Below are 12,272 nucleotides of genomic sequence, written 5' to 3'. Positions count from 1 at the left end.
ACATAAAGTTTGTAGTGAAATCACTGTTACAAATCATATAATTATATATCATTAATTGTAATGGGAAGATAACTCATATTAATCGTAATCACAAAATGACCTTACAACCAAATCATTCATTTGACTATCCAACTAATTTTGTATAGTGAACAATGAGATCAATGGAAGCACAAATCTATTTCCCTATCCATAACTTCATTCTCATTGATTTGTAACAATTTCCCTTACAACAAAAATTTTTCTCATTAATATTGAAATCAATGGATAATCAGTTCACCTATTCTTTACCCCCCCCCAAAAAAATACCTATTCATAACCTTATATTCAATGATTTTTTATCAGTTTCATTTGGTTCGATTTTCAATGTAGATATCAGTCAGTTCGGTGCAATCCGGTTTTCAACCAGTCTCGTCAACCCCAATCCAATAAGATCGATTCAATTCGGTCCGGGTTTTTTTGGTTGGTTTCGGTTGATCTTTTCATATACGAATCATTAAAACAATTAAACTTATTTGGGACCAATACAAGAATATTAAACTAAATAGAATAAGGGAGAAAGAACGCTAACTAGTGTTATGCCTCGACGTGTACTTGAGCCTAGGCAAAGCCGCATGTGAAACGATATACACACCCCCTGGAAAGGCGGAAAGGACCAGGGGTGTGCCGATCATTTCGCGCACGACTGTGCCTAGGGCCATTTACACACCGAGGCACAACACTGATTAGTGTTCCTTTTCCCATAAAATAAAGACAACTACTAGCACAGTTGATTGGTGTCAATCACAGAAGACTCTTCTGTCTTCATCATGTGCCCATGTTGCTAACATCACCATTTATTCACTTGGTAAACTTTAATCATACAACATTGGACTGAGTTTTCCTTTACCAACGGTTCATTCATCGAGGGGCATGAAGGGCGGGAATTGATATCAGGAGGATATTTTGGAACATACTAAAACCCTAGGAGGGGTTTGTGAACCCTCGGATGGTGGGTGAACCGTCCTGTATGAGTGGAGGAAAATTTTGTCCTAAAACATTATACCACATGATATAATATACAAGTCATATTTAATCAACATTTGAATGGTCGAAAAAAAATTAAATAGTAATTAAGCCACATAATTTTGTTTTTTTTTTTGGTACTCAAAAAGGCTTCATCACTAAACTAGAAACCACATAATTGAGGTCGAGTACAGAATTTGATAGATGGCCAATCTACATGGTTTCTTTTGTTCAATGGTTGGAATGGATAAATCAATCTTCCATAGTATAAATACTTAAATGGCTGAGATGATGAGTACAGTTCAATATATGGTACACCTAAAATGACCAATAAAATTTTAAATAATTCCAAACAATTCCAAAACTATTTGAGTGGTGAGAAGAGATTGAGCAATTTAATCCTTTTTTTTAACACACACACCTCCATTGAAGGGTGGGGTATTATTAAGTCACAAAGGGCAAAAACATGCATACAAGCTGTAGAATATCCTCCGGAAAGGACTCCCAAAGACCTTGGTGAGGGGGTAAGAAACTGTCCATTTAGAAATAACATGGGGAAAGTCATTCTCAAATCTACATATATGTATAAAAGAGCAGTGCTCAAAGCATGCAAGTCTGTATTATTATCTGAATGTCATCGACTATGGCGGATATCTTTGATGGCACCTGGGAAGAAACATCAGAGATACAGAAGATCAAAGCTAAGTTTAGTATGTATTTCAAGTCGATTTCACATTCTCGGATAATAAAAATAGTTGTTTTTATCATCCAAAAATACGAAATCGATCTAAAATACATTCCAAAAATGCATATCAAAACACAGCCTAAGTCTAAGAACAAGGCCCTCAACAACTAAAGCTGAGCTATGGCAACAAGAATAAGCTTTCTACTAACATCCAGAGCATAACAATCAATACGTACCCATGGCCTTTGGCTTGTGAGATGGCCTCCTCCAATGAAACCATTAGTCCTCCAAATCATTTAACACATTAAATAGAACATGTTTTCCAAATAACTAGTGGCAATGCTGCCTTCATGTCCACATAGAAAATTATTAGCTTACGTTAATAATCATGTGTGGAAAGAAGAAAGTGAAGGTATTTAATTACAACTAATTAATTGGTATCTTATTGTCCGTATCACCTGATATGTATCGGTATTATAAATCATCAATCTCAATACTATGCCGTGTTACTATATCGGTGAAATGGTACAGACAAGGGGTAAAACAGTAAAAAAATTGGACTATACCAATACTGACACGTAATTGTATCGGTTTTGCAGGTAACCGATACCCGGTCTGAAACCTTGCATTAAAACCATGACTGGGAAGTTGGGAACTGATTTACAATCTGTTGTTCCACGTTAGAACTTTCTCCCGATCCCCTTGTAAAAGTGAGAGAGTGGGGGCGATAACGTGTACAATTGTACAACGCTTCTGTGCACTGGATGGCCCTGCTGCACTGACCCCTTTTTCGGTTTTTCTCCCTCCTTTCGTGTGCGCCGCCGCCGTGTTCTGTAGTAGGCGGTAGTGGCCGTAATCAGTGGTTGCGATCTTGAAAAGTAGCCGACGCCACGAAGTTAACCTTCAAACAGAATTTCGGAATTTCCAATAGGAGAGCTACGAGAAAGAAGAAGAAAAGAGGTAGAAGTTGATGTTGTTATGATTAAAAGCTAAGGAACTGAACTATATATAATTGTTCAGACCATCAAACAAATTTCAGTCCAATGAACTATATCATCCTACAGAAATCAAGTTCTTCAATTATGAAATCAAGATTAACTTTCTGCAATAGAAACTGAAAACTCAGAAAAATTTCTACAAGTAAAACTGGCCATTCTGTGCATGATTCAAATTACAGATTTCAACTAAAGTCTATACTCCTTATCTCACATTCTAAAACTATGCTAGAGTTCATCGTTCCTAATCCTTCAACAGTCATTCAAACAAAAAGACCAAAGAAACAAAACTCCTTCAGAAGAGTTCAAGATTCAGATTCAGAATCCCCTTGGTAATCCCATCTGAAAATCCAAAAAGAGAGCATTCAAATAAGGAAATAGCTCAACGATCGTGGTTCCATGCTTTCAGTTTCTTTCCAATCCTAAAGGAAAGATATGCATCGACACAAGCATATTGTACCTGATCCTCTGTAAGCCACCAATCGTCCCAATCACTCCTACCAATCCACTGAGGCTTCCTGATTCCATTGAAACCAAGGATTCTTCTCGCCAACGTCTCCATCGAAGCTCTCCTAATCCTGGACACCGATCCAAGTTCAAAGATACGATTCACAGACAAACCGTAATCCCTCATCAGAAGATAAGAATCGTTGTAATTATTGACCCCCACAAAAGTGGTAGAATCATCCGCGAGAAATCTCTTAAGGATTCGCGGGATGGAATTTGCGTGTAAGATCTGGAAAATGAGGCAACGGCCACCGACGCAGAACTGTAGAACAGCAACTGGATTGGCCATGCTTGGCCTCCATTGAACTCCAAGTCCTACCACTAGCTTGTCCCTTTTGAACCGATGTTCGTAACGGATCTTATAGATCCATCTCCTCACCACAGCTGCTCGTCCAGTGACGAAGGTGAATACCTCGTTGCCAAATACGTTAACAGTGGAGGTTCGAAGGGTATCCCCATTGTCGAGTTCTTCAATAGAAATGTTGTCTTCGTTCATTTCCGAATCAAAACTAAGGTTAAGAAAGAGAAAAAACAGGACAAAGAAGAAAAAGTATTTCGAAAAAAGAGACAGACAGAAATATCTGTCTTTGTAAAAACTAGGGTTTAAGAAAGAAAGGGGAAAAACAAAGAGAAAAACAGGACAAAGAAAAAGAGGACATGGAAGAAAGTGAAATATCTTTCGTTTGTCCACTGCGGTTCAACTTTCCAAGACAATGATTGACAGCATTTATAAGGATTTGGATTTTGGAAGTTGGAACTTAAAAATAGAAATTGATTTGGTTATTAAATTACTACATTGAAAGTTATAAACTAGGACAAATTTCACGGACACCCCCTATAAAAATTCGAAATGGCAAGTACACCTTAAATTTTACAAAACTATCAACTTTTCCCTTAAAATTAAGCAAGGTTATCCCAAAAGATAAAATGACAATTTTACCCTCTTAGTAAGAGTTACCATCCAAAGTGACAATGTCGATTTTACCTTTTTAGAAAATTTTCCTAAAAATTACTAAGAAATCTATTATCTTCCACATTTCTCTTCCCACTAGAGCGCGTTGAGGGACCGTAGGAGAGCACAACCACCGTAGGCCGCCATCATTGCTCCAACTCCAACTGTCGACAAGTAACTCCGGCGATTTCTTCTCTGGCGACAATTACTTGCATCAACTCATCTACAAAATAACTTCTGAGCTACCAAATCAGCTTCCATTTTGTTGTTGTATAGGATCTTACTTCGTTTTGGATCCAAAAATGTAGCGGGTGGAAGTAAGGGAAAGTGAGAACAGAGGAAATGGCCAAGGAAGTAGCCTGTATTGTAGGGATTGGTCACTACACCGGCCAAGGCGGTGGCAAAACCAAGAACCAGTGAATCCGCACCAACATTCCCACTCGGTGGTGGCAATGGCATCATCTTCGGACCCTGAGCAGCGGCATGGAATGGCCATGCGCATGTGTCAGGGCACTTGATTTCCGGATTCCCAACAATAATGTACGATTGGGATAACTTTCCGGCACCTACCGTGCCGTGTTCCGAGCACTTGCCCATGCATAATCCCACGACTGCGACATCCTTCGCCGTAAATATTACAGGCAACAAGCTCTTGTCACCACCGGTGGCTAGCTGAACAAGTTTCTCAATGAAGTCTTGAGTTATGATTTTGCCGATGGAGTAATTCCTGTCGGTTATCTTCTTCACAATCTAAACATTATTTTTAGGGATTACACCACTTTAGGTGCAGGTTGATAACTCTCAATGGTACGCCACCATGTGGCGACACTTGGTTTAGTGGAGACGGCAACACTGTTAAGAGATTTAACGAAGGTGGTGATGGTTTGTTTATGGCCAAGGCCGAATTTGCCGTACCAAAGAATGGCGAGTTTTAGATTGCCGGTGAGAAGAGGGCCCCCATGGTCTTTAAAGGGAAGGGAACTGAAGTCGACAGATTTAGAGGAACCCAAATGAGGAAGAAGGACGAGAGAGAGAATAGTTAAACTAAGGATAGAGAGAGGGGAAGACGCCATTCTCACAACCTTAATGCCTTTTTATTTTATAGATCTTTTGGCTTCTTCTCCCCCACTTCCTGTAGGTTCTTTGTTCTTATAGGATGTGGTTATCCTATTTTGGTGATTCCATGGCCCTCTTCCCTGTCCTTGCTTCTTCTGCCGTCATTCAAAGAGAAAATGAAAAGGGTTTCAGATGTTGGATTTGGGCTTGGTTGAGTGGGAGAGATAAAAAAATAAAAGAGGTTTAAATGGGGTGTTGGAGAAAAAAATGGGACCGGCGATGGTATTTTGCATTTCAGGAAACAGAAAAACAAATAGACAAAATGGAAGAGAAAGTGGGTCAGTGGGTTCAGTAGTGTGGAGAAGAAATAAAAGGGGTACGAGAAGATGAAGAAGATGCAACGACAGCAGCAACGACAGCGGCAATCGCAACGGCAACGGTTAGCGGCAACGACAGTGGCAGCAGTCAGCGGCAATGCCAACGGCAAGATGATGAAGAGAATGATTTGTATTTGAGGTTTTAATCTTAAGGGTATTATGGGAAATTCATCATGTGGTAAAGGTAATTTTGTCATTATAAAAGAGTTAACAGTGACTTAATTGTGCAGTCCGGTAGAAATAGATTAAGTTGAAATAAAGTCATAAAGTAAGGGGTATCTGTGATATTTTTACAAAATTTAAGGTGTACTTGCCATTTCGAATAGCTATAGGGGGTGTCCGTGAAATTTGCCCTATAAACTATAAAAATTCTGTACTGGACTTTTGATATGGTAACAATAAGGGAGTCGTGGCGCGTGGGGCTCCTCTGTAGCGTGACACAATGTGTAGGACATATCCAACAGACTGCAATGCTTGGACATGCAACCCCATACCCAGTCGCAATTGCGGCTTACTTCCATGCCTTCTTTTCTCCACCAAAATTCTTAGTTAAAATTGAGCGAATGAATTATGGCTGTTAGATTTACTTGTGCCATGTGTCACAATTTCAGGGGAGAAATAATAAGAAATAACAAATGGGAAAATGGAGAGGATTAAAATCCAAAGCTTAAAGGGTTAATTGGGCCAACTTTTGCTTTGCATGGGCCTGCCTCCCACAAGGCCTACTGGCTGACAACTGAAGTGTAACTGTGTAAGTGTAAGTGTATAGTTAAGGGTGTTAATCTGGTTTCGGGTTTTTTGGTTTGGATTTGGTTTGGTTTGGTTCAACTGTGACAGTGTAAGTGGTCAAATTCTGTATGATTTCTATTTTAAGTTCGGATTGATTTTATGAAATAATAAACAAAATCCTTTTGGTAATTCAATTTCTTAGAATAGATTCATTATATTTTTTTGGGAAGGGCGGTGGTGGGTAGTGGATGGGGCATGGAAGTGAAAGTGGTGGTGGTGGTGGTGGTGGTGGTGGAGGCGAGATGGTGGCGGTGGGGTGAGGTGGTGGCATGGTGGTGGTGATAGGGTAGTGGCAGTGGCATGGAAGTGGTGGTGGCGGTGGTGCTAGGTGGTGGCAATGGTGTTGGTGGAAGCAAGATGATGGTGAGACCACTAGGAGGAGAAGGATAGTGTTTTATTTTTAACATAAAATTACTATTTTGCCCATCAATTTGACCATGTACTCAAAAGAGCAAGAATGAAATCAAATGAAATATAAATTTTGAAAAGCTCCTCAGCTTTTTCAGAATTTCTATTCCACTTGATTTTTATTTCACTAAATAAGATGCAAAAATCAAACCAAACAATTTCCGAAATAGAAATCACCTTTTTTAAACTCAAACAAAAATCATACCAAATCAGACCTATGTGTTGTAAGAGTTTGAAAACAAATGGAATCTGAATTATCCCACGCACCTTGTGTGGTGGGTTGAGATCATTTGTATTTATAAAGAATTTGTACATATATATGACTGTTACAAAGGATAAGAGAATACATGGGTTGTTAACTGCAATTTAAGAAAGAGACATTTGAAGAGTTTTGTTGGTTGAGGAGTCTTGTTTGAATTCTCCTTGTAACCGTTGAGGTTGTGCGTTATCATGTGTTACTGTCGGTTTTTTATTCGATTCATTATTCAGTTTTGATCCGATTTATATTCGGTTTGGGTCCTATTTTAAGTGTTTCAAACAATTTTTCACATCTTCACTAACAAAAAAGCTCCTTAATCTTTAAGGCCATAATCCAATAAACTTTTTTCAAACATTAAAAAGGAATTTAGTTTATCATCCGAATTGATTAAAACATTAAAAAATATGATTTATTCAATTAGAAAATATGATTGGTATGGCAGATAGTATCGTACCGCGTCAACAATACAAGTTCTCTCGTGTAATCTGAACAATAAATGGGGAGTTGAGTTACATCAAACGATGCTCTCCTTAAGGTTTTTAGATGTCCCAATTCTGCAATCCGGGTTGACCATACATCTATACCCCCAAAATAAAACAACTCTCTAATCACATAGGTTGCATTTCCATATGATTACCACATGTGTCCAAAAGCTATATTCACTAACTCATTGACATTGACCGACTACAGTGGAAAAGAAAACACAAATTAGAAATGCTTCTAAAGATATTTTCAAAACCAATTGTTAGAGAATAAGCAAGACCTCCTCTCTTTATATAGGAGAGGAGGAGACACCACTAAGAGATGTCTCCTAGAGAAATGCCCCAAAACATGTGTCTTTTCTCATAAAGCTTGTTTATTAGTCATTCAAACAAGTCTTCCAGTAGGCATTCATTGGCTATTTAGATTTCTATTACAAAAAAACATAACCCTCTAACACATCCAACAAAAACGTGTTTTGAATCTTTAATTTTAAATACAATTAAAAATCCAACATGAAATCAAACCAAGAAAAATTTCATGTAATTTTGGTGTAGTAGGAACCTTTCCTACAACATCCACTTTAAATGCTATCAACTTTCACATGACAGATCAGGTCGGGTCTTAATTTTATGAATACGTAGACTCCCACATACCCTACCCACATTAAAAAGTTTCACTCTTATTGGAGTTTGCAACATTATCTAACGAAACTTCGAAAATTCAAGGCTATGGGAGAGTGCACATTTGTGGTCAAAGTAACATGAGCTGATGGGCGTGTTTGGACATATATAAAGTGATATGTGCACTAGAAAGGGAGGAGAGAAAATGAGGAGATGGGAAGGGGGGGGGGGAAATAAAATAAGAATGGAAATAGAAAAGATAAGGGAGAAAATAGGGTGTTTTGGCTTTACAAGTAGTTGCTAACTCCCTACCACTTAAAATCAGCCCTACAACTTCTCCATTACAACACTTACCCATTACTGATAAACTACTCACTTCCCATTATTATTACCTACTTATAATTAACTACCCACGACTTACACTATTCACACCTACAAAACACAACACACAAGTTACCATTCAGCCACATAAGCATGAACCATGCACACTTGTCTATACACATTAAATAGAGATTCATTCCAATACACATGAGGGAATTTGATTGAATTATGCTTAGAGATTTGATATGTGGCTAATAGAGACCATGCCTTTTTCTTCTTGTTTTTCTTTATGTTTTTTAGGGGGGTTGTACCCAAATTATGCCACATTAAAATATGATGTGGCTATTTTGAGAGTTGGAGAGAGAGGGTATGTTTTTATTAGCTTTATGTCAAATTTCATTAGTCCCAAATCAAATTTCAGAGCCTAATTCAATCAAAAACCATTCTATGTATTGGCATGTGTCCTTGTATATCTTCACGCACAGCTATTTGTACTCCACTTGCTACTATATCCATTCCCTCTTAATTCCCCAATACTTTGATTAGCCACATGTTAAATTTTGAAACTTAATTTAATCAAATATCATTCTATGCCGACATCTTCATGTATGTCCATGCACACCTACTTGTACTTAATTTAATCAATATCTCCTAATTTTTCAATGTTTTGTTCTATGGCAAACTCAGTTTGGACTGAAACTTAATATATGAAAGGGGCTTCCACAAAATTTCAACTTGATCCAACCTACATGTGGTAAATATAAACATGCAAACCAAAAACCTGTTTCTAATCCAACAGTCCAAGAACCCTATAATTAATCTTTCAGGCAAGAGATTGCTTTCTCGTCACATGGTCTCTGTACCAGCACAGAGGTCAATGAGAGCATGCACAAGACATCAATATGGATAGGATTTTTATTTCTCTAGGAAGGATGGTAATTTCACACGCTGATGTGTCTGGTTGTAGGGGCCACACGACCAAGCAGCGAGAAAGAAGAAGAAAGGAGGTAGAAGTTGATTTTGTTATGATGAAGAAGAAGCACTACTTCAGACCAAACCAAAGGTAACTATGAACACAGATCATCAAACAAATTTCAATCCAAATAACAGTATCAGCCTGAGGTTTTTGTTCCAGTGAGTTTAGTTCATGGTGAATTAAGTTCTTGAAGATGAAAGTGGAGATAGATTATGTATCCATCTTCAATCGTCAAATCTGGTCACACACAAAATATAGAGACTAAGACAAACTTTCTGCAATAGAAACTGGAAAAAAACTCTGAAAATCTCCACAGATAATACTGGCCATTCTATGTGCATGATTCAAATTACAAATTCCAACTATAGTCCAAATTCTTTATCTCACATTCTAAAACTATGCTGGGGTTCATATTCCTAATCTTTAAACAGCCATTCAAACAAAAAGACCAAAGAAATAAGACACCTGTAGATGAGTTTAAGATTAAGATTCAGATTCAGATTCAGAATCCCCCTTAGTCATCCCATCAAAAATCCAAAAAGAGAGCATCCAAAGGCATAGAACCCCACAAAAAAAAAAAAAGTAAGATCTAGATTGCAATTATAAGGAAATAGCTCAAGGATCATGGCTCCATGCATTCAGTTCCTTTCCAATCTCAAAGGAAAGATAAGCATCAACGCAAGCATACTGAACCTGATCCTCTGTAAGCCACCAATCGTCCCAGGCGCTCCTCCCAATCCATTCAGGCTTCTTGATTCCATGAAAATTAAGGATCATACTCGCTAACATCTCCATCGAAGCACCCCTAACATTGGCCACCGAACCAAGTTCCAAGAGACGATTCACAGACAGCTTGCAATCCCTCATCAGCAGATAAGAATCAATATGATTACAGACCCCAACAAAAGTGACAGAATCATCGGAGAGGAACCTACTCAGAATTCGAGGGATGGAATTTGCGTGTATGATTTGGAAGATGAGACATTGGCGACCGACGCATAACTGCAGAGTAGCAACTGGATTATTCGTGCTTGGACGCCATTGAACACCGAGACCTACCACAAGCCGATCTCTTCTGAAGCGATGATCGTAGCGAATTTTGTAAATCCATTTCCTCACAACACAAGCTCGGCGAGTGACGATTGTGTAGACTCTGTTGCCAAATACGTTAACAGTGAAGACTTGATTGAGATGGATATCCCCATTGTCATGTTCGTGGATGGAGATGTTGTCTTCGTTCATATTTGAATCAAATCTAGGGTTTTAGAAGAAGGAGAAGAACAGCACAGCGAAGTAAAAGGGAAAAAAAAATTTCAAAATTCTTTCTCTGTCCAATCCCCCTTTTCCCTCCTCTGTGAATCTGTGATTCAACGTTCCAAGGAAAGGATTGAGAGAATTTATAAGGATGATTTGGAAGTTGGAACTCTTAAATAGGAAAGGACTTCGTTATTAAAGGGCGCGCAGGCTTCCAGCATTTTCATTCTCCCACCAAAATTTAAAAACTTAAAGGGTTGAGTGGGCCCAACTTTTGTTTTCCCTTGGCTGCCTCCCACAAGGCCCACTGGCCGACAACTGAAGTGTAACTGTGTGAGTATAGCTACTTTAAGTGTATCAAAGTTTCAGTTTGATTTAGGATATAATTAAGGGATAAAGAACGCCACCTAGTCGCGCAGAGCGGTATGTACCTGCGCTCAGACACAATGGCTGTGAAATGATCAGTGCAAACCTGCTCCTTTCTGCCTCTTCAAGAATGCATTGATCATTTCGTGTGCGGCTGTGTCTGAATGCAGGTACAAGCCGTGTTGCGTGACCGATTAGCGTTCTTTCTCCCTATAATTAATTTGAACCAAAACCGAATAACTATCTATTTTTCAAATACTAAACGAATTGATTTTGTTTGATTTTTATTCGATTTTGATTTGACTTATATTCGATTTGGATCCTATTTTAAGTGTTTCTGACAATTTTTTATATCTTCACCAACAATAAACCTCCTTATTTGTTTGGATCATAAACCACCAAAATCTTCAAAACATTAAAAAAATAATAGCATTTATCATCCATATTGATTAAACATTAAAAAAATAATATGATTTAATTTATTCGGTTCAATTTGATGGTTCAATCATGAAATCAAACCGAGAAAAGTTTTCAATTTTATAAACCAAAACCAAAACCAAAGCCAAATCAATTTGTTTCGGTTTGATTAGATTATAAATGGCCAATTTCAATTTCGGTTTTCGGTTTTGCTTCTTAATTGACACCCTTGAGTTAAGTAATATTATATTGGGTCATAAAGTTATGCAAATATATAATCAATGACTAAGGAAAGACGCTAGCTAAGAATCTTTTAAGAATTGGCCGATAGGCATTAGCTTAAGATCGATGTCCTAGCAGAGTAAATCAAGTAACTTTTTATTGAAAACATTAAGATATAATTATGCATCTTCTAATACTAAGAAAGAAATTATGTATCTTTCTCACTTGTATCGTATCATATTATATAGTTGATGTTTGAAGAAACATAAGAAAGAAAACAGAAAAAGTAAAGTTTCCGGTGTAGGGGAGACTATAACCATAAAAAAAAAACCGTACCCAGTGCATAAGGTTCTCGTATTTAGCAAGGATTTGGGGAGAGTCAAATGTACGCAACCTTACCCCTATTTTCAGAAAGAATATTTCCAAGACTTAAACCCATAACTAAGAATTCAGCAAGTGAGCACTTGACCAAAGCCAAGCACAACCTTCAAGGAAAGTACAACCATCAATGATTATAACCCCAGCCCCATATATGTTAGGGGTAATAGTCTAATACCCTATAGAAACTATCCGTTGCACCGTG

General features: G+C 37.9%; 1 protein-coding gene across 1 annotated transcript; it reads right to left on the bottom strand.

The window, feature by feature from the left end:
- Positions 1–3,000: 3,000 nt before the first annotated feature.
- Positions 3,001–3,685, bottom strand: LOC122659554. The gene is made up of 2 exons (XM_043854656.1): positions 3,143–3,685; positions 3,001–3,024 (listed from the first exon to the last, which is right to left on the bottom strand). Exons 1-2 carry the CDS (start codon positions 3,683–3,685, stop codon positions 3,001–3,003), a joined length of 567 nt encoding a protein of 188 aa, XP_043710591.1.
- Between the last annotated feature and the right edge of the window lie 8,587 nt (positions 3,686–12,272).

Source organism: Telopea speciosissima, chromosome 4, assembly GCF_018873765.1.
Source record: "Telopea speciosissima isolate NSW1024214 ecotype Mountain lineage chromosome 4, Tspe_v1, whole genome shotgun sequence".
NCBI lineage: Eukaryota > Viridiplantae > Streptophyta > Magnoliopsida > Proteales > Proteaceae > Telopea > Telopea speciosissima.
Note: the sequence above shows the minus strand (reverse complement) of the source record. Positions and strands in the feature narration are given on the sequence as shown.